Source organism: Crocodylus siamensis, chromosome 2 (genome assembly GCF_052110815.1).
Source record: "Crocodylus siamensis isolate JL-2025a chromosome 2, ASM5211081v1, whole genome shotgun sequence".
Lineage (NCBI taxonomy): Eukaryota > Metazoa > Chordata > Crocodylia > Crocodylidae > Crocodylus > Crocodylus siamensis.
This window is the reverse complement of record NC_143396.1, coordinates 82,706,614-82,729,788: the sequence shown is the minus strand read 5'-3', so window position 1 is coordinate 82,729,788 and position 23,175 is coordinate 82,706,614. Positions and strand designations below refer to the sequence as shown.

General features: G+C 42.3%; 1 protein-coding gene across 1 annotated transcript in view; it reads left to right on the top strand.

Moving 5' to 3' along the window:
* CPE (carboxypeptidase E) overlaps window positions 1-21,913 on the top strand; it is a 100,471-nt gene extending 78,558 nt beyond the window's left edge. The window contains exons 5-9 of the mRNA XM_090036244.1: window positions 1,328-1,510; window positions 5,534-5,673; window positions 11,877-11,976; window positions 15,144-15,262; window positions 18,352-21,913. Coding sequence (XP_089892370.1) covers window positions 1,328-1,510; window positions 5,534-5,673; window positions 11,877-11,976; window positions 15,144-15,262; window positions 18,352-18,450 — 641 coding nt within the window. The 3' untranslated portion in view covers window positions 18,451-21,913. The remainder of the gene's footprint in view (window positions 1-1,327; window positions 1,511-5,533; window positions 5,674-11,876; window positions 11,977-15,143; window positions 15,263-18,351) is intronic.
* The last annotated feature ends 1,262 nt before the right edge of the window (window positions 21,914-23,175 follow it).

Here is a 23,175-nt window from a genome sequence, read left to right as displayed (position 1 = left end):
TGGAGGAGGCCTCATTGGGGGCCCATGGTAGCATGGGGACCCCGGCGCCTGCAAGGGCACAGCATCTGGGGGGCCCTGACCCCAGCCACGTGCAGAGAATGGGTGTAGAGTTGGAGGCCAGGTAAGGCTGAGGTTGCCTGAGCCAGACGGGGGTTCGAGACCCCGAGGAGGAGAGTTGGGGCCAGGTACAGCTACTGCCACCCGAGCGAGAGGAGCCCTAGAGCCAAGGGGGGCAGTATTGGCAGTGAGAAGCCCCGGAGAGGGGGCAGTGAGAAGCCCAGGGAGGGGGGGCAGCATTGACGAATGCCCAGTGAGGCACCCAGTGAAGCAGGGCCTTGGAGAGCCCAGGGAGGACAGGGGGGCCAGAATATAGTAAGGCCCAGACTAACTGATGTAAGTACCATCTGCGAGGCTTGGGCTGCAGTGTAAAGGGAGGAAAGGAGCCGCAGATAGTGCCCCCTTGCATTGGGGCAGTAAAATGGGCAGCCTCCTGCTTAATTAACATTTTCAAATTAAGCAATTAACAACAAGGCATGGCAGGTAAGAAGGCGGCCGGTTGGCTCATAACAGGTGGGTGAGGTCAACAGTAGACGGACCCCGAAGAAACACACCTATCACAATGGTATAATACCACAAATTGGTTGCATGAAATTTTAACTCTATTGACATTAAAGGGCTTTGTTCATTGATTCCTGTGGATCCAGGATTATATTGCTTATATCCCTGACATTTGCCTCTTTTTTTATCCTCAACAAGTAATAGAATCAAAGTACACTATGTTTGGCAATTACCTTTTAATATATTGCCACTTGTTGATGATTAACAAGTAATCAAATATACGACAGTTGACATAAGTATATAAGTAATCATATGCTGTTTGTGTCCTGTAAAGTGAAGCAATACACAATACTTTCTTTTTATTAAAGATTTGACTGATATATTTAAAAAAATACAGTTCTGAAAATAAAAATAAGGCAAAATAACTATATTGTAGTTTTTCTTGCCTGAGCATCTGTAGACCAGAGCAGTTTCACTTAAACAAATGCTACAGAATAAGTTGGTCAGTTATCATACAATGTTGTTAAGATATTAATTAATGCCATGCTAGTACTGATATTAATAGAAATGGGAATTATTATTATTGAAATGATATAAGTAGCCACAATCAGTTGCAGTAAATGTATGAATTTCACAGTGTATAGTTATAGCTGGCACCTTATAGAAAAGTTTTGGACAAAGTCTGTGTGCTTAAAGTTTTTAATCTCAGCTATAGTTCCAATCAGTCTGACTACTATACTAATCCATGCATCTTCTGTTTTTTTTCTAGGAAGTGCTCATGAATACAGCTCCTGCCCTGATGATGCTATTTTTCAAAGCCTGGCTCGGAGTTATTCCTCTTATAACCCTGCCATGTCTGATCCAAACAGGCCACCGTGTCGTAAAAATGACGATGACAGTAGCTTTGTAGATGGAACAACCAATGGTGGCGCTTGGTACAGTGTTCCTGGAGGTTAGCTCTACTTCACTGTGTAGTACAGATTCTGTTACTCTCTGAGAAGCATCAGCAAGTATGGGTCCTTTAAAATCGGGTATTTGATGATAAATTATGGACTAAAATTGTAAAGTTTAAAGAAAAAAGATCTTCCAAGATCATGCATAAAAGGCTCAGAGTACAGAGTAATCTCCTGGACACATTTGCTATGGTAGATGCAAAACCCCTAAAAGCTACTGGATGGCAAACATGGAATTCCCTATGTTCTGAGCTTGAAACATACAATAAAAAAAGAGAGGAGGTAGGCAGCATGCCTCATAATAATATTGGTTTTTTGTTTTGTTTTTTTTACCCATCATAACTGGCAGTCTCAGAATAGTTCAGCACTTCCATTCTCCAGAAACAGTTTTACACCATTTGGTGGAAAAGAAAAAAACTCTCGCATACTTTTGATGAAAAAAGCAAAATATTTTAATCTTCTAAGAAATACGTAAGTTATAATGACTCAGGGAATTAATGTAAAAAAATGAATTTATAAATAATTAAACAATTAACTCTGATATAACCTTTGGAAAAACAAATGCTCAATAGTGATTTATTAGATTTTAGCAGGTAAAATCTCCGAAGAGTCTTATATTCAAGCTTTAGCTACGTTCAAGCTGTGGACTTTCTCTGCAATTGCAGGTGTGGGGGGCTGCAGGCTGGGTTGTGTCTGAGCAACTCATCAGAAAGTCTTCCTTTTAATGGCTGCAATGTTCTGCTGAGCCCAGGCAGCATAGAGGAGGAAGTTGCCTAATTTGAATGAAAATTAAATGAAGAACTCGACCTGTGCAAGTGGGCAAAATAGACCAGAACAAGGAGATTGGAAGGGACTTCAGTTTCTCCTCTCTCTCCTTCCCTCTCCTCTCCTCCTTCCCCCTTCCCCTCAGCCCCAAGGCTGAGAAGAGGAACTCTTTCCCATCTTGTGCTGAGAAGTCAGGCCGCTGCCCTGGTACTCTTAGTCTGCGCTTGGGCCAGCCCCTTCCCGTCAGGAGGGAGGCTTATTCCTCCGGACGCTGTCCCAAGTGCAGATGGAGGGGCCGCTGCCCAGCAGCCTGACTCCTCTGCATGGAAGGGGAGAGAGTTCCTTTTCTCAGCCTTGGGCTGACTGGGAGCATCAAGGAGCCTGTACTGGGACTTGGCTCCCCCCACACCCGAGCTGGAAGCAGGGCTGCAGTCCATTGCCATGTCCCCTTCTGTCTCTGGGTCAGCTGAGGGGAGGTGAGGAAGACTGGAGAGGAGAAGCTGAAGTCCCCTGCCACGTCCCCTTCTCATCCTCTGGGCCAGTTGAGAGTGGGGCATGGCTCCCAGATCTGGGGGCAGAGCCAACCCTGGCTGCGGACTTCTGTCCCCACACCCCCTGCCAGCCTCAGCCAGCCCAAAGGCTGAGAAAAGGATGTGGCAGGGGACTCCAACCCTGTAGCAGTGGGGCAGGGCCATGGCTAGCAGCCTTGGGCATGGGGGAGGGGGGCCGAGCCGGGGTTATTTCTCCTCCCTCTGGCATCCAGTGGAGAGGACAGCAGGAGCCTGTTTCCCCACAGGGTGCGAGTGTGGCGATGATGTTGGGCTGACCTGGCTGCCAGTGGGGGTAGAGGGGAGACTAACTCTCCTCCCTGCCCCCTTCTGCCTCAGGGGCCATGGTGCCCCACTGCTGCTGCAGCAAGGAGGGAATGCCCGGCAGACGCAGTTTGGGTCCCTGCTGTTGAGAGAGAGGGGGAATTAAACCCCTCCCTGGCCTGAGCAATTGCAGGCATATGCTCGCAGTTCCTCAGTCCAGAGAGAATGTTTGTCCTGTTACAAACTGGTTTAACCTAGGCATGTTAGACTAACCTGCAAAGGTTGAATCAGTTAAGGCTCCAGCTTATTGAATGTCTGTCCCTAGCCCTTCTGTTTGGTCTGGGGTAACGTTGTAACTTGGAACGCTTTGCAGAAAAGGTTTTGAGTTACAGCTGGGAGCTGCACTTCTGTCTGCACCCTAAGGCTGCCATGGAAGCTGGAAGGGACATGTTTGCTATCCTTGTTACAGCTGGGGACAGGAGTTGAGGGCATTGCCCTGATTCAGAGTCAAGAAACAGCTTCTCCCATGCCTTTCCCAGATTAGATGACTGTGGTGTGGGGAAGGTAGGAGGGGAAGCACTTCCCTGAAGGCTGACTTCTTCCATGGAGAAACTAAATTGCCCTTACCCTCTCTAGTTTCCCTGAGACTAAGGGCACCCCATTCTGGAGAAGGCATGTACACCATTGCCCGGCTTCTCCTCACCTGGTCTCCAGACCAATTGGTCATGATCTGGTTCACTGCCACAGTCTTCTCCCCATCTGATGTGCAGCTATAGGCTTCTAGCTCTTAGAGCTGTACATGGAGGAGCTCCCCTTACACAGTACTGTAAGAGCTGTGTGCCCACAGCCTGCTGCTTTTCCTTGCTATGGAGAAGCAGCTGCCCACTCCCTAGATTGGGAGACCCCAGACTGGAGCTGGTAGGGGGGCTTGCCCCACTGCCCCCATCCTCTCAACCAGTCCAGGAGGGGACTGGAGCAGTTAACAAATCTTCTCACCCTCTGCCTAGTCATTGGAGGTCTGGGAGGAATGGAGAAATTCTTGTTCCCCATGTCTTCCCCAGGCCAGGATCACCCTAGTCTGGGGAAGGCACACAGACTAGGGGAGAGGTTTAGCTGAAGACTGAACACCTAGGGCATGTCCTAATATGCAGAGGCGTGCATTTCCAGGGGCACAAAAAGCAGCAGTACACATTTGTGCTGCTGCTTTGCGCCCCAAGGCATACTCTAGCATGCACCAAATTGTCTCAAGTGGGGTAGAGGAGGCCAGGCCCAGCAGCCTTACCTAGGGTCCAGGGGGCCTCCTGGGGTAGCAGTGGCACCAATCTGGCTGCATGGAGCCTGGCTGGCAGACAGAGCATGGCTCTGGATGTCCAGGCTCTGTTTCTGGTGGCGCACACTACTGCCATGCTGCTTTTTGTGGCTTTTTTGCTAACAGGGCATCCCAGTATCAAATTTTGGCATTGCGCTGCAAATGTGCAACTGTGTGCTACACTGGAAATTCTCCACATGCGGCTTGTTGTACCCCAAACCACACGTGCATGTTTGTCTGGACACCCCCCTATAGTGCTACATTCCCAGGAAGATGTCTACTGGTAGAAATGTCTTGGAAGTCTCCACTGCTAGAAATGAATGCTAGCTTGAGACCATAGTCAAGAACAAGAGGAATAATAGTGGATCACTAACAAGCTGTATGCCTGCTGTTCTTGTTCAGTTTTAGTTTAACTTCCATTACCATTTACAACACAGTATACCAAGGAGTCTTGCAATGGCACTTTATCAAGTGAGTCTATTAAGATTCTTGTATTATCATAAAGATAGTTCAAAGGAGCTCATGCTGCTCTATGATTAGGCTACTATTTTTTCACAGACATGGTAAGTTGTGCCAATTTTTTTAGGTTGCCATTTGGCTTATCAATGCTAAAGACATTAGGCTTTAGCATGAGAACTCTAGGAGGTTCATGTTTTGCATATTGCAAATAATTCTGTATACTAACTTATATAAATAAGTATTCACATAGTATCATTAACTGCTGTTCACTATAAGTTACATAATGGTCAGCTTTTACTTTAACAATAACCATGTCACACCTAGAAACTATTCTGAGTTTCGTTTTTTTCCCCCCAAAAGTGCTTTCTGCCAAGTATGCAATAGTCAGTATGTCCCATCAGAGGTCCAACATTCAGATACAGTGTTCCAAGGGCTTTTCCCCCCTAACTTTCTTCCCCCTCTCAAGAAAAATTGTGGGTCTGGCTTTATTTTTTTCTTTTTGTTTTGGTTTAACTGCACTAACTGCTTTAGTTCTTCTGTTGGGAAAGAGAAATCAGTCCCATTGTGTTCAGTGAAGACTTCCCTAAATTCCTGCATTGCTAGGAATTCCTCTTTCTTGAAAACTGTGCACTCAGAGCAATGCAAATCTTCTGAACACACCTCTGCTGATATTGCAGGAATGCAGGACTTCAATTACCTCAGCAGCAACTGCTTTGAAATCACTGTGGAACTGAGCTGTGAGAAATTCCCACCAGAGGAAACTCTGAAGAGATACTGGGAGGACAACAAGAACTCGCTTGTCAATTACATTGAGCAGGTAGGAGAAAGGAAGCGTGTAAAACTCTAAGGCTAGGGTTCCAAAATGACAGAACCTGATTTAATATAGATCTTGATGGATTTAATATCAGATTTATTCAGTTTAGGTTAGAACAATCTATTGAACTTCTGTGCCAGATCTCCTCCCGACTCATTACCTCACAGTCCCCCAGTATCCCAGGATACTTTACACCTACCCACCTACCCCACTAACCTTGTCTTGCAGGGCACGCAGGCTAGCCTTGGCCTGTGCCCTCGCTCATCTGCCCCTGGATTGTCACAGAGCCAAAGCAGAAAAGCTTCTATTCCCCAGCCTTGTGTTGTGCCTTGCATCTGTCAGCCAAGCCGTGCAGTGGGGTAGGAGAGTGAAGGTCCCTGCTCCCCACCTCACCCTGCCAGAATTGCTGGGGGGGCACGCTGCAGGGGCTTTCTCTGCTCCCTCTGACTGCCCTGATGTGACTGCATTCCCTAGCCTCACCCCCTGCCAGCTGTTAGGGGCATTTGTGATGCATAGGGGGGTGCATATGGGTGCATGTGCACTCCTCAAGATTTGGCAGTGCATCCCCTGTGAAAAGCACCATCAGTGCTGCCTGGTGGTGCCTGCAGGTGGTCATTAATTGCTGCCCCCTTCCCCTTTGCTGCTGACAACGCTGGCAACATCTGAGGGTGGTCGCTGACCACTGGTTGGTGCTTGCTGCCACTCCCCCCACTGATACTGCTGTGGCCACCTTCAGGAGCTCCCTACTCGGCTCACCCCCACCACTGACACGGCTCTGGCTGCCTGTGGGAGCTTGCTGCTGTCATGCCCTCGATGCCAACACCACCACCACTGCCTGCGTGTGGTCACCGTGCCCCCCGCCCCACTCCGGGGACATGCATCGTTCATGGTTAGGGGGCAGAGGAGAAGCGGATATGAGGAAAAGTGGAAGTCTTCACTCCTGTCCTAGCCCCCCTGACCCACCCAGAACCACTGGAGAGGGGCACACCTCAGGGGCTTTCTCCACTCCCCACTGACTACCCTCCCTTTTTGTTTGTCTGTACTTAGCCTTAATGTTTTCTTTTGACAGATAGGGAAAAACAGTGGTAACTGTCCACTGTATTAATCTGATCATATACCATAATTGTGATTCATTTATAATCACCATTTAACTCATAATTTGCTTATGGGTTAAACCCCAGCTGATGGTTTCATACAGATGAAACAAAGTTCTTCACAAGAGGAGGGAAGACTGTAACTATTGTATCCTAGTTCTGTGACTAGATGTGCATAAGGGTGCTATGGCGGCCAAAGCTGCTGACATTAACTCTAGACACATCTATTATGATTACAACTTTATTTTAAATTCATAGAATCCAATTTAGAGGTGAGCCTGAACCACAATCCTGAATGCAGATACCTTAGAGCAGTGGTGCCCAACCTATCTGGCCTTGTGGGTTGGGTGAGTGGTACTGGGCTGGCTTACAGACTGAATCCCTTGCGCAGGGTCAGTCTGTGTGCAAGATCCAGTGAGGGCTCAGTTTAGGCACAGAATGATCTTGCATGCCTGATTTGGCACCGGAGCAATCCTGCGTACTAGCCTAACCCTGCATGCCAGATCTGGTCATGCAGTGACCAGATGTCCTAACAGTCTTGACTTCAGAGTCTTTTGAAATCTTTTTGTGAATACAAAACAGCAGCAGAGTTTCTCAGTGCCTGAAGAAGAATGTTTGTGCCTGAAAGCTTGCAAAGAACTTTTCCCCCAACTATTTAGTTGGTCTAATAAACAACCTTGCCTGTTTATGAATATTGTATTTAAAGCTTTTTAATATTTATGATTAACATTTAGAGATGTATGCCTGGAGTTATGACAGCAGAGATATAACTAACCAAAAAAACTGATTTGTATAATAGACACATTTATTGTAGAATAATTTACATAAGGAAAAATGCTGACGTTTGCCAGATAAAATATTTGCAGTGAATAAAATTCATCTGAATCTGTATATACATTTTGTGTGTAATGAAGCAGCAAGGTATTTGTATTTTAGGATTTTTCCCCATTGCTACAGGATCCCACTGACTGTCTGGGAACTCTGCACATTACTCTGCACGAGACTTAATTGTTCAAAACTCACTGGAATGTAGTCTGTCATGGAGCCTTCCTGGCTGTAGATATGTCTTGGTCTTGAATTGCCATCTTCCCTTGCTGCTGTGGAGTTTCAAGCTTGATCACTGAAGCTCAGTTATTCTCATACTTTACCCTTCTGCTGGCCTTTTCTGCAGTGACTCCAGATTGTCAGAAGCCAGGGTAGAGATGCGCCTTACAGACCAACTGAATCAGAGATGCATATGCTGATGCACATCATGAGTGAGTTATTGCTCACCAGAACTGATGCTTATCTGATTCAATTAGTCTATAAGGTGTATTTCTACCCTTGTTTTTGCCTGACTTAAGATTTGCATTGCTAGCTACCTCTCTCCAGATTCTCAGTGATGGCAAAGGAGTGCACAGTTCTATCCAGCAGCTTAAGAAGAGGTGGGCAACTGGGACATCAGCCCCGGGCACCCACTTAGAGCATGTGCAAAAATGGTGGTGGCTGCTGCTGCCGCTGCTGTTGGTCCAGCCACTGCCATAGCCAGCCCAGCCTGCCTCCTGTTGCCATTACTGCTATCCATGGCACAGACCCTAGTAGTTGTACCTCTGCTAGAGAAGTTGTAGATCTGGCTTTGCTGTTCTTCTTACCTGCTCTGTGACAAACTATATAAATTAGACATAAGTTATAAGTACCGATAGTGACCAAAAAAGTGGATGTTGGATGTGAATGGAAAGTAGGAGAGTTACAGTGCCACTTGGTTCTCTACACCCATCAGAACTGGAAGTAGGTATGTGTTCCCTTTACCACAGGAGGACTTCTCTTCATTGGCCAGTTATATTTCTTTTGTTGTGCATCATCTTATGTATATCTGATTCAGTTAGTGTATAAGATTGTCTTCTGACAATCTGGAGTTATTACAGAAAAGTCCAGTAACACTGTAAAGACATAGTTCAGTCCAAAAATGTCTATGCTGCACCAGACAACCAGGGTCACAATTTTTGAATGAGGTTACTCCATCACCAAAGTCAATGTGAGTTTTATCATTATGTAAATGGAAGCAGGATTTATTATTATTATTAAGGATTTACTCCTACATGGGGCTGAGGAACTAATGGAAAAGAGTAGATGAAAGTGGGAGTTGAAGCTGCCTACATTTTATATAAAATTCTTCCTTCTTTGCAATACCAGACTTAAGGGGTAGATCCAGTAAGAGACTTAGACATTTAAAGTAAGACTTGGGATGATTTAGGAGCATAGTCCAGGATTACAATTCTAAAGCCTCCCAGTTAGTGCCAGTCTGAACCTGGATGCTCCTCTTGGTTTCACTGATAGCTCTCCAGACACCTAGAAGTGGGCCTTTGTGCATGTCCAGAACTGCTCCAGACTTGACAGGGCTGATCAACTCAACCTAGGTCATGGCTAAGCCTGACTAGGGTCCAGAAGCTAGGTGTTCTGTTGCCTAAGTCCTGTGAGAAGCTTAGTCTCACAGGTATTGTCAGAGTATGCCTAGCACGCTGACATGATTGGGCTCCCTACCAAATACAGTGGTGGTTGCCCTTACTTTAAAAGATGGCAGGAAGAGGTGAAACAAGTGGTAATAGTACTACATTTCTCCTTATAGAAGAACAAAATGGCTAGAGTGCTCATTCACAAAGCAAGAAACCTGGATTAGGTTGTTACCTTGGCCTGAAGTGTGTAGATCCTGTATTTCCCACAAGCATGCCTTTGGATGATTACTCTTAATTGGGGCATTCTTCATACCTCCTGTTGAAGCTGTGCCACTGTACAGCAAAGAATTCAAGATTCACTGCATCAGATAGAGGCAGTTTTGTTGTCTAGTGATTAGGATATAATTGGTCTAGGGTAAGGGATCTTGAGTTTTGGTCTCTACTCCCTATTGACTTAACCACTGAGTGAATGCTCTCACTACTTGGTCCTTATATAAAAGGTCTCACTATGTCATCTTTCTCTTCTGTTTTAAAGAAAAAAGTAAGTTCCCCTCAGTGCTTTGAATGTTGTCTAGGCACATATATATACACACATATATAAGAGAGGGTAATAAGTTATGGATCTCAAGGCTAAGTACAGATAGCCAAAAAGCCTGAGGCTGAATTGATTCAATCTTCACAAATTAGGGCATAGACAGAAGAGCAGCTCTCTGCTGTAAGTCAAAACACTTTGCAGGAAGTGTTCTTAGTTGCAACGATTCCCCGGCTCAAACAGAAGTTCACTGTTGGGTCCAGAGGGATTGAAGGGAGGGGGTTGGAGAATCTTGCTGCTGGCTGCAGCCGGTTTCCCCTCCTCCCTCCCAACCTGGGCACTGTTTTCAGAATGGGAGGGGGGGAAGGGAGTGGAGGGAACTCATTCTAGGTGTTCCCCAGCCATAGCTGGAGGGTGGAGTGAGTGGGGTGAAGTGCTCACTGAAAAAATCCCAGACCAAGCTCCTTCTGCTCCCTTTCCCCCTTCCCATTCTGAAAGCAGCTCTGAGGCTGGGAGGCAGGTAGACACAAGTTACTGAAGATGCTATGTTTTGAAATGTCTTCATTTGAACTCTTATGTAATGAAGGTTCAGATTTTCATGGGAGCAGGCCCTTTTCAGCCATACTCTTCTGTTTGGTCATGGCTGTAGAGTGCTTTCAGGATCTAGATCAGGCAAAAATTGTCACTTCTTTCTGTGCCCTTAGTCTAAGCTGCGTAGATTGAACCAATAAGCAAGTGAACAGACATTTACTTTTGATTCTGGAAATGCAGCTACATAATTGCAGTGGCCCAGGCCAGAAGCTGGAGGGCACTAGAGCATGTCTCCCTGTTCAGCTGGAGCAGCCAGCTTGAGCCAAGTCTATCCTGCCCACTCTGCAAGGCAGGGGCAGTTTGCAGGAGAGGTGCAAAGTATTCTGGGATGCTGGGGGACTGTGAGTTAACTTGTGTCTTGAGGGGATCTGGGACAGACATTCAATGAATTGATTTAACCTAAATCAGGTAAGTCTGATATCACATCCATCCAGACTTATCTTAAACCAGTTTTGACCACTCAGAAACCACCAGTGTTAGTGGTTTATGTGCACTGAACTTCTGTTGAGTTACGGAATCGAACCAATTACCAATCACTTATACTGGTTTATGTGTATTTTCTGTCCATAGCCCAGGTGAACCAACATGTTCCTGTAGCCATTTGCAGGTTGCCAGGAGAGGCTAATTCACCCAAGTCCTCAGTCTTTTCCTAGTGGTCAGATAGCTTAATGGGTGATTGGTGCTGCCTTAGTTGGGGGGGCATGTCCCCCCATGGCCAATCTTGCTAACAGGGGAGCGGTACCCCTGCAGCCAATCACAAGACAGCCAATTGCTGTGACCGGTAGCTGCAGCTGCTTCGGGAGCGCCACAGTGCTCCACTCCCTGGCCACTGCTTGCAAGGGGGGTGGGCACTGGTGCTCCTGCCTGCCCCCCACTTCCGTCACCTATCTGGCAAGCGCGGCTGGTCAGGAGGTACACTGGCACTCTTAGGGGGTGCATGTGGACCCCCTTGCACCCCTGTGCATTGCCACTGGCTAGCTCTATGTAGCTGTGCACTGGCTGTATTAATATTAGCCAGTTCCCTGCTCAGTATTCAGGCTCCATTCTCAGGCATGTAGATCCCCTTTTTTTTACTGTCAATGGAGGTATCAAAGCAGACTTCTGGATTCCTCTCTAGGGGCCCAAAAGTTAGATGCTGCAGCACCTCACTTTTAAGCACTGGTGTTCTTTATTTGGCCCTAAATTTATGTAGTTGAGAAAAATAAACAACATGTGCAAAAGCTCTTGTTTGGGCTGCCTCCCAACTGCTTTCATCATGTTCATTAATACATAATAATAAAAGGATTCAAGTGAGTGCATATTTCCCTTCATGGTTTGCTGCATACTTACGTTAATACTGCATAGCACAAATGAATTAGTCACATCAACAGCTGAAGTCTCTTGGCTCAGTCACTGGGTAATATTTCATTGATATTTAGAAATTATCCTTGTTAAGTTATTTTCAGCATGTAGCGTTGGGATTGGGATCATGCAGTATTTGATATGTTGCTGACCTGAACAGCTGTCTTTTTTTCTTTAGAAAACATCTAATTTCCCATGCATTGTTGGCTTTTCTAGATACATCGGGGAGTGAAGGGATTTGTTAGAGATCTTCAGGGTAATCCAATTGCGAATGCTACGATTTCTGTGGAGGGAATAAATCATGACATTACATCAGGTAAGCGACACACTTGAGATGATTAAGAAATAAACAACAACAAAGGGTGCTAGAAAATATCATTATACCTCTCCACCTTGCAATCTGGTATCAGACTATCTTGGGTCTTATTAAATATTATTAACTAAGCATGCTACGTCAAGCTGCTAGATGGAAGGCGACATGAGGTTTGGAAGGAAATTTCCATCTGGCATGATATTCCATATTTGCCATCTGCCATCCTTTCCTTTTGAAGCGGCTGATTCTGGCCACTGTTGGAGGCAAGGCTGCACTAGATGGATCACTGGTTCAATCCAGTCTTACAATCCTCATCAAGGCACTGTTATGAAGCTGTTTTGGGTAACTCAGTAGATGGCACTCTTCCTCCTGAGTCTCTGGGCACGTCTACACATGCGCCTAACTGTGCAGTTGTTACTGAGCAGTCATTTAGTGCTTGCTTTAGTCCTGGCAGTGCATGGGTCATTTCTGACCCTACTGTGCAGGGTTGGCTTGTTGCTACCGGGCAGTAGCATGGGCATCACTGTTCATGCCTCCCGACACTATGTCGCCATATAGTGATGAGCCACATAGCATCTTGTATAGAAACACCCCCTGCATAGCTAATGTATGAAGAGACACTGTTATGGAGCAGTGTCCTTCCACTGGCACTACCTTGAGGATGAAATTTAAAATGGAGTTTTAGTCCCTTGTGATCATTAAAGAGCCCAATGAGCTTTTGGCTGGAGGAGGAGTATTAACATTGCATACTCTTGGGCACATTCTAATTTAGGTAATGACATTCTGCCTAGATAAGTCTCCCTGATGTTTTGGTATTCTTTCCCTCATTTGTTTATAAAGATTGTCTAGCACTGGTACCTTTCTACCATTGCTGTATGTCACCCTTGAGGTAAATTTCTAGTTGATGCCATGTAAAGTATTCCCTATATATTAACAGTTTTAAATTTTAAAATGATATTCTTATGCAAAGTGCAAATTAAATTAATAATAATTAATGTCCCACACATCCAGGGCTATCTTGTGTGGAGTCCATTTCCCTGGCAATGTGTTATTTTTCCATCATTGTTTAAGATTTGCCAGTACATTCAGCTGGCCTTCCTTGCTATGCTCATGCTATAACAAAGTGGGTAGGATTGCTACCGACCAAAAAAGTGGGCAGTATCTCAAGCAGTAGCTTCCTCCTTTATATAAGAATGGAAAAAGGCATGAAAGATAGAGCCCAGGAAGACAGATGCCAAGGATCAAGAGGAGGACAGACGTGCTGAGGGAGAGAGGATTATCCTATATTTCAAGATCAATATCTCTCATCTCCTGAGCTACAATGGTGATGGATCCAGGTTTGATATTATCTAACATACTTCTATGGGGATAAGGGCATCTAAGCCATCTACATATATCCTTATTGCTGTGCATGTGCAAGACTGTAACAGTAATACAAAACTAAGAAATTGAAAAAACAAGCAGTTAAAATTAGGACATTAAAAAAAAAAAAGGGTGAATATTCAGCATCAGTTCTGCTCCTTTCTGTATGCCTTAAAGTTCAGTCCTGTTATAGTGCCAGGTAATATAATTGACTATCGTTATAATTTTGCACAGAATATCTTTGCTCTCATATTTTTCTTATTTGAAACAAGACAATTAGTTTGATGCCTCTTGAAGTCAGTAATTCTTTAAGTGAGCATTTCTGAACTGGACTTTGACCAACTCCAACTACACTGACATTTTCTGAGACTATTTTTCTGAGCAATTAAATAATACTTCCCTCTGTGCACAGCAGTTTTTTAAAATGTAGTATATGTTGCAAAACAGATGATCAAGGAAATAGTGGTGTAAGCAATGTTAGTGGCCTTAAGTGGCATCGGTGAATAACCTTCAGTGTGGCAGATTTTATCATAAGTTTTTCTTGTCAGGTAGGTATGAAGATTTCTGTAAGAAATGCAATTTAATAACATTAAATGCTGAAGAAATATGACATTATTGTATTCACTGGACCTTATTTTTTATTCACTAATATAAAGGAGCTGTAACGAAGAGGAGGATGTATATCATTGGGATCATGGGTTTTTTACTGGTTCACTGGTTACTGGTTTACTGTGAGTGGGAAAAGGTTCCATTACAGTAACCTAGCCCCTATCTCTGTTTACCGGTCAGTGTGTTGACACAATACTTCTCTCTCCCCTCTAGAATATTCAAATCTATATGAATGGGGATATATTTCCATAACTCAGGTTGATGCTGATGGGAATTACCTGTGCAAACCTTATATACCAAACAGATTTTCTAAACCTAAAGATGATAATAATGACATGGAAAGGAGTCCCCATTCTATATTTGAAGACAAGTTATTAATAGAATCATAGAAATTAAGGGCTAGAAGGGACATCAAAAGATTATTCTGTCCAACGCCCCTGCTCTAATAATGAAAGGCTGGTTTATATTTGTCACAATATATGGAAAATATTTCTCTCTTGTAAATAAATTTGAAACCATATTTAAAGTCTGAGCCAATATTACTGCGGTCATTCAAACTTTTTTTTTTAGCTTCAAACGACATTGGTTCAACCCTTGATGAATTCTTTTAGTTAAATAAAAAACTCCACAAGCTGTTGCATAATTGGGTATTGAAATCTACTTTGGGATTATATTTTCAAAATATTTTATGTAGCTAATGTGTTGCTGACTCCTTTAATTATCACCTCTATAATATCTTCAGCGGAGAAAATCCAGTATATTTGCACTTGAACCCCAAATTTGAGAAAGTTCGGGAAAATCAAAACCCATACTGGACATCAAACTGAAAACTGATTTGAAGGAGCTGCATTATGGATAACAGCATACTTTTAAAACTTGAACATTGTCTTTTTTCCACTATACTTTCAACCCTCTAACACAAGAGAGGGTTGCGTTCTTCTATAAAAGAGCTTCTTCAAGCTCGTTAAAGAAAGGTTCAGTACAACTTAAGAGTACAAACTTATTGAAGATAGGCAAGCCAATATTGTACTCTCTGTTTATCTAAAGTTTCTCTGGAATATTTTCAGATCCACAGAAATACACTTCAAACAAACAAATGAAAGGATCAATAGATATACAAAGTTGATATATACGTGGTAACTTTTTTTAGCTCATGAGAATTAATTTTATGTATTTTCTTTCTTTTTCTTTCTCTTTAGCCAAAGATGGGGATTACTGGAGATTGCTTGTGCCTGGAAATTACAAACTCACAGCCTCAGCACCAGGCTATCTAGCAATAACTAAAAAAGTGGCTGTTCCCTTTAGTCCTGCCATTGGGGTAAGCATTCATTTATTGGTTGGTTTGTCTTATTTATAACATATGTACTCCATTATTCTTTCTTCAGACTCTATGGTCATCTACATAAGAGCAGCAAAGCTGCTCTGACACACTGTAATTACAGTGTGTTGAAGTAGATTCAATTAATCAAGTCTGCTGGAGCATGGTATTTACCTTGCTACAGCAGGTGCCAGTGTCTTGTGTATTACTGTCCATACATTGAAAAATGGTGACGGGGCACTTTAACTAAAGTTGGTCAAATGAGCTTTAGTTAAAGTGCTCCAGTCACCACTTTTAAGTGCAGGGACGCTGATACACAAGTTGCGTTGTATGTTTTAATTAGAGTGGCTCTTGGAGCCTCTCTAATTAAAGTGCCTCCCCAACTCCTGGAGCATGTGTATAAATGCCCTATATATGTACATTTCTAAATGTTGCATAAAACTATCAAGTCTAACTTTAAACAAAGCCTACCTGTTATTTGTTCTTATGCTATATACAGTAAATTTTTTTCAGCCTTTCTAATTTAGAAAAATAGACTATTCAGAACAAGCACTCTTACTGGTATTTTCCAGTACTCATTGGTTGTAACCAAGCAAAAACAGCTTCATTTGAAAATCTTTTTTCTTTCACTACTGGTTTTGTTTGAAATCTGGAGGTACTGAGCTTGCTAAGAAAGAAAATACATGTACTCAAGTGCCTGTTTGGATAAGATTGTTGAATCTCTCTCGAGAATGAAGAGCATGTGAATGAAAAACAGTTAAAATTTTGATTTTGAACCAGTGCTGGGTTTTAGCTATTATAACTCAGGTAAGAGACTGTGGAGTTATTGTAGATAGTTTTCTAAAAGTGTGAGCTCAATGTACAGCAGCCACCAGAAAAGCCAATAAAATGTTGGGCATAAGTAAGTAGGAAATTGAAAACCAAAAAGGAGAACATCATCATGCCATTATACAAATCCATCATGCACCTACATCTGGAGTGTTGTGTATAGTTCTGGTTCCCACATATCAAAAGGATGTAGTAGAATTAGAAAAGGTACAGAGAAAGGCGACCAAAATGATCAAGGGCCTGCAGCACTTGCCATATCAGGAAAGACTAAAAAAGCTAGGACTTTTTAGTTTGGAAAGGAGAAGGCTGAGGGGAGATGTGATGGAAGTCTATAAAATCATAAAGGGTATGGAACAACTGAATGGTGAACTATTGTTCACCATATCTAGGAACTAAGGGGCACCCACTAAAATTAGGTTATGGGCTTAAAACTAATAGGAGCAAGTGGGTTTTTTTGTACATTGTGTAGTTAACTTGTGGAATTCATTACCACAGGAGTGGGGGGAGGCAGATAGCATAGCCAGGTTTCAGAAAGGACTGGATAAATGCATGGATGATAGGCCTGTTAATAACTACTGAACAAAATGGTTGGAAATGTTTCCTCTGCCATCTTTAACCCAATAAATGATGGATGCCAGGGAGGGTATTGAATAGGGGTTAGATTATCCTAGATGCTCTTCCTTGGTATGCATTTACATGTGTGCTCTACTGCAGAGTTGACTAATTAGCTCCTTAGTAAAGCATCACAGTCTACACATGTGCTGGTATTAGGGCACAGAAAACTAATTAACTCGATCATAGGATGGTACTATCTCTGACAGTACTGTTCTTTGACTAAGTAATAAACTGCACTGAAATGCACATCTAGAGCATGACTGGGTAGGGGCCAGACTCCTGGCTGCCACCTAGGCACATAGTTCTGCATGTTCAGCACTCTCATGCCCCAGCCAGCCCTGTTGCTGCCACCTTAAGCCAGGGGCTGACCCCCTGAGGGTACTGTCAGTCCAGACCAGCTCTGCCCTGACTCAAAGTGCTGCTGTCTTGGGTGCACATGTAGACGCTATTCCCAGGAGCAGTTTACTCTGGCTCAAAGTGCTCTGGAGTTTATCAAGTCACATTAAGTGACACATAGATGCAGCCCCTGTATAATAGCATCCACTTTTGTCACTGTCCCAGGATACTGGCTAGATGGACCAGTGGTTTGACCCAGTATGGCACTTCAATAAGAACATAAGGGCACATCTACATGTGACATTACATTGCTGTAGCAATGCAGTACAGTGACCTAACATCTGTGGGTGTCTACACATGACCAGCAGTTACTTCGCTGTGCCACTACAAATAACTGTGTCCTGTGCAAAAGGAAGTACTAAATCATGACACAATAACAACATTGCCATAGTGACATGGGTAAACACATCCATAGACTTCTAATCTAAATTAGACATTAAATATTCAGTTAGAGTGTAGATTTACCTATACCTTTATGAAAAAGACAAGGACCAAAACTCTAGTAGCAGTCCATATAGGACTTAGGTGGTATTTCAGTGCATCAGTCTTCTTTTGACCTTCTGCACCCTTAAAAGGAAGAATAATACCAATTCATCCCTTGCATAAATCCATTTAGACTCCTGCCCCACTTCAGAATTATTTCTGGATGATTAAAACAGCACTCAGTTAACTGCTGATACATTTACTAGGTTGTCCTATAAAACATAATATCTAACATCAGTTGTCTTATGTCAGAAAACTCAGTAAACCACACTGGTGGTAAAATGTAGCACACATTTTGCTTTGCCATGCGGTGAACCACAGGCAAAATTTTGATCTAGTGGTTTTATTCTATGCATAGGTATGTAGTGGAGACAGTCACAATGGTAATACATTTCCTTACTGCTGAATTTCCAGTTACCTAGGGCGAGATCAGTACTCAAACAACTATCTTATTCCCAATGACACTTTTGAAAATGCCATTAGATACTCAACTGCAATGTTGGGTGTCATAATTCTGTTTAAAAATCGGACTCCTAATCCTTGAGGGTCTTTGCAAACCTCAGACGAATATGAGAGTACAACCTCTATTATTTCTTTTTCCTTTTGCTCTTAATGGATTCAGTTCCCCCACTGAGAATACATCCTCTCAGATCCAAGTAATTACTTAATAATGCCTTTCAGGAAGTTTGAGAGTCCCTTTCCTGGTGTGCAATTCACAGATGCATATATTTTAAAAAAATCTCTCATTCATTGTTTCTCTCACCTAGGTTGATTTTGAATTGGAATCATTGTCTGAGAGAAAAGAAGAAGAAAAAGAAGAGTTGATGGAGTGGTGGAAGATGATGTCAGAAACATTAAATTTTTAAATGAAGCTTTGAAATTACACCTTTTAATCTATGACATGTTGACTTAGTATACTGTACTGTGGACAGTCCCTATACTTTAGATTTTGTGCAATTCACAATACTTAGAGGTTTTTCAGCAGTCTTTGGATTAATAACCTGATTTTAAAAAAGCAACAAACAGGCTACTAGTTAGACAAATAAGTTATTAATTTTCTTTCATATTATTATAGAAAATTCACTTTCCTACGTATATGATGCAGAAAAAATGAGGGAGCACCTCAGCAGCCTAAATGGAAATAAAATTTTCTGTTTGTCATTTACAAATTCAGAGTGTGTAGGTTAACTCTTGATTATAAAAAAATATATATATGTTAAGTTCCAAATATCGCCAAAAATATTTGGTAGTACTTATAAGGAAATGACCATTCTGTATTGAATTAGCTAATGAATGTCATTGAAAAAGGATATTATAACAGTTTGGTGTTGTAAGTAATGTTTGACAAGAAGTAAACTAGAATATAAAATGTTGTATGTCTCTGCTGTTGGAGCTATTTAAGTGTATAAAAAACATACGTATATGGTTTTATGTTAGTGAGTGGAAAAAACTTGTTTAAGAGGATCTAAAATTAATCACAGGGAATGATACAAGTTTATTCCTTCATCTGTTAATGATCCTGAAGCACAGAATTTGGGATGTTTTGGACACTTATTAACCAAATTAAAAATTATGAATGGACAAAGAAGAACTGTTGAAACATGTGCATTTTGTTAACATGCTTCTTGTGTTTGCGGTGTGTTTCAGTGAGAAAAATGTTCAGTGTTTCAGGTGACGTGTGTGCTGACTAGGTACCTACTTATGGAAGAATGTCTAAAGATTTCGTTGTGAATAGGATAAGCGGTAACAATCTCAAACACTCATTGAAAGATAGCTGAACTTTCAGCTGGAAATGGGTTGGACATATGCTGAGAATGTAAACACAATCTAATTATACACTCTCTCCAGGCAGGAATTAATTGTCTTTTAAACTCTTGTTTCTTCTGCTATTGTTTTAACCTGAACCTTGGAATTACAGAGGTAAGTAATTGACATGCTAAAATTTTCTAAGCTAAAATATATATATATGCATATACATACATACATACATACATACATACATATATATATAGTTTCTTTTTTGAAAATCTAGTTGTTCAGTTTTTTAAACTAAAGCATTTTGTTTGATTATTTGGACCTGGAACAGTGAAATGCCAGAAATGACAATATCCATATAGACTACCTTAACCATAGATGATATAATTTTGACATAAATACACAGAAATCAAAGGAGCTATGCTTGCTTAGTTTATACCAGTTGAGGATCTGTCTGAAAATATAAACTTTTTTTGCTGTGTGTCAATTTGTTCGTGAATAGGTGTTTGAGATCTTTTTCTATAAGCAACAGTATGTAAGAACTAGAATATTTTATATCTTTTCTCAAAGATTTCTCTAGTGTTATTGGCCCTCATCAGGGGTATCAAATGGATGAATGGCATGAGGCTGGTCCACAGGTCCTGGACCACCTAGAGTGGGCACCCTCTTCAGCATGCATCCAAGAGTAGTCCAGCCAGGGCCTGGACTGGCCCCATTCCATGGCCACATGCTGTGCCCTGTGTGAGTCTGATGGGAGTCAAGGGCAGCACTAAGGGCCAGATGATAAAGCTCTGCAGGCCAGATCCAGCCCTTAGGCTGTGTGTTTGATACCTCTGGCCTATATTCAGTCAACAGAAGGTCGTTGGAATTCAGCAACTCTAGATCAGGCCACCATGCCTAATTTTGTATATAATTAAGTCAATTAAAAAATCTGCTTTGGATGCTTGAAATTAAGAAATCCTATCCTTGGACTTTTTGCAGTTCTGAAAACAAATGTGGCCTTTGATCTTCTAAAATGCCCAAGGGACTGAAGTGAGAAGTAATAAAAATGAATAGTCCTGAATAAAAATTTACTCCATAATATGCAGATCAGTTGATACTCTATTCCAAATGCTATGGGAACACTTCTGGATATAAGTTGCAATGATTTGTTAAATGCTGGTATGTTTAGTACCTATAGTTCGGGGTTTACTCAACTTGAGGCAGCAGCAGGCCGATTTTTGCAGGGCTGTCCGCCATTTTCGAGGGCTTATTGTGGCAGGACCTCCCCCCATACCTCTGATTGGTAGAGGGGCCCCAGTGGCCCTGCCCCCTGCTGCTGATTGGTGGAGAGGGCTGTCCTTCACATGACTGTGCTCCTCACCACTGATTGGCTGAGATGGCCTCTGTCAGGAGAACCTGCCCCTTGCCACTGATTGGTGGAGAAAGGGGTAGGGCTGCATGGCAAGCAGCCCTCTCAGCCAATCAGTGGCTAGAAGCAGAAGCAGTAGCCATCTTGCCTGCTTTCCTTCATGCTGGCAGTCTCTTTTATGCCAGACTGTGTGGCCAGGAGGATTGCTGGCTGCCATTAGGGAGCCAGCATTTTATTTTTAGTAAGGTTCCCCCAATCTCCCCTCCCCCGACATTTTGTGGAGAACACCCAGTTTCCATGAAATCTGTGCAATTGGGATTTGGGTAGCTCTCCAATCATAGTTAGGATCATATTTAGGATGGAAATGTAAAGAATCACATCTCTCATCAGCATTTTGGTGACAAAATATAACTCCTCTCCCCCTGCCCCCCACAAATGTGTGCAAAGATATAAGGTATGCATAAATGCACACCTATACCTACTATATAGTAATTGAAAATTTAGGAGACGTTAAATTCAAACCCAACTTTTATGTTTACTTATATTTATGGAAATTCTGCTCCTGTGTTCAAATGAGGTGGGCAAAGTCGAAACAAATGGTTTGCAAAATAAGTTAAGCAAAAGACTGCTCATACTTGGCATAATAGGTGTAGAATTGTTTTCAGACTTAAGCTATTGTAATAAGGGAAGTGTACAGAAAACAAAACCCCATAAACTTTAGGCCAGAAAATAATACAATTATATGGCACAATGCCTGTCATGCATCCAGTCTTCCTGTGTGGTGGATTCTGTGGCATAGTTATTGCAGACATTATATCAAACTGAACCTCATAATGGATTTCTGATCCTTGCTTGTATTTCTTGAATGTCATAATCAGGTCTATTGTTTCATGCATTTGTAATGAAATGTAATTTCCCATAAGCAATTGTCTTGTTTTCCTTTAGATGTCGCCTTGCTATTGTAGTATTAAAGCAGGTTTATGTAATTAAATATTACAACACCAGAACCACTGCCACAGTTCTTACTGTAAGTAAAATTGCTTAAGAACAGCATAACCAGAACTCTCAATAACTAGTTCATGATGTAGCTTTTCTGGTTAAAGAGTTGTGCTGTAGGTCTGTGTATGTTGCAATGGAAGATTAAAATGTTGTGTGATGCAGAGTTCTTTGGTTAAAAAGGCACATGTTGTACTATTGTACAATAAATATACAGGTCTGTTTAACATGTAAGATGTGTGAATATTTTACAGTGCACAGTGGGTTTTTTTGGCAATACAAGTGAAAGATGCTATATACAAATATAGTGAGGAGCCAATTAATTATTTTAACACATACAAACCAGTGGGGGATTACAACATGTGTCTCACAGGAAGCAATCTCCCAAATTCATAGCTCTGGACATTGTGCCAGAACAGAATCCTTTATGCATTGCACAGTGTCTTGCGTTTTTTCCCACGCAACCTCTTTAGCCCCGTGGGTAGGAGCAAGATGCTCTGGACCTATACAGGGTTGTCCTGCGAGGTTGTATACGTATGAATCTCTTCCCTCATACTTCCACTCTTGTTCCTTCCATTCACGTTCCCAGGATTGGTTGTCTGTTTATGCAGCTGAGTGGTACTACCACACCCCTCATAACTGCAGGCTCAGGGGTCAGGGCTTTCCCTTTAGTACTAGTGATGAAGTAAATACAATAAATTCAGTAGAAACATCATCTTTGTGTAATATTTTCCCCCTTACATAGACACTGTCCTAGCAGCTGTTTATGAACTGGAAAACAGCATTGACCATTCCAGACCTTTTCTGAGCTGACAAGTAAGATGAATGGAAAATTAAACAAAACCCACAATATTTCTCTCAAGAACTGTGACTCATGTGGGAGAAGCTGCCAGGTCTCTCTCTGCTCCCCACAAAATCTTTTTAGTGGGTCTAATAGGTGTTGAATTCTCACATTTAATATAAATGCCTATAACCAGAAAGATATTGTTGAAGTAGAAAGGACACAGAAAAGAGGGATATAAGAGTTTAAGGGTCTGCAGAAATGGCATTTAAGGACAGATTAAAAGGTCTAGCAACTCTGAGCCTGATTGTCTTTGGCACCTGAGCTTGCACCATCAAGAATAGCTTTCTGGTTATTGCCTAGTGCAATGAGATTTAGAGAGGCAGCTCTCTGGCCTCACCAATCCAGGCACCTTAGAAGACCCCACTCTGACAAATTCTATGGTTAATTTCATACTTATTATTAAATACTATTGATAAAATAGTTAATAATTTGGTCACAAATTCAGCATTGATCGACTGCAGTAAACAAAGAAGGCACAAAACTATTTTCCCCCTTTCCCTTCTGACTTCTGAGTATGTAGGATGCACTCCATGAATGATTTTGAGGTTTTTCTAGACGCATTAGGGCTAACACTAACTTTAGGGGGAATAAAAGTTGAAGTTCTGATTTAATCCTATGCCTCCAGGAGCTAAGTGTTTTAAAAAC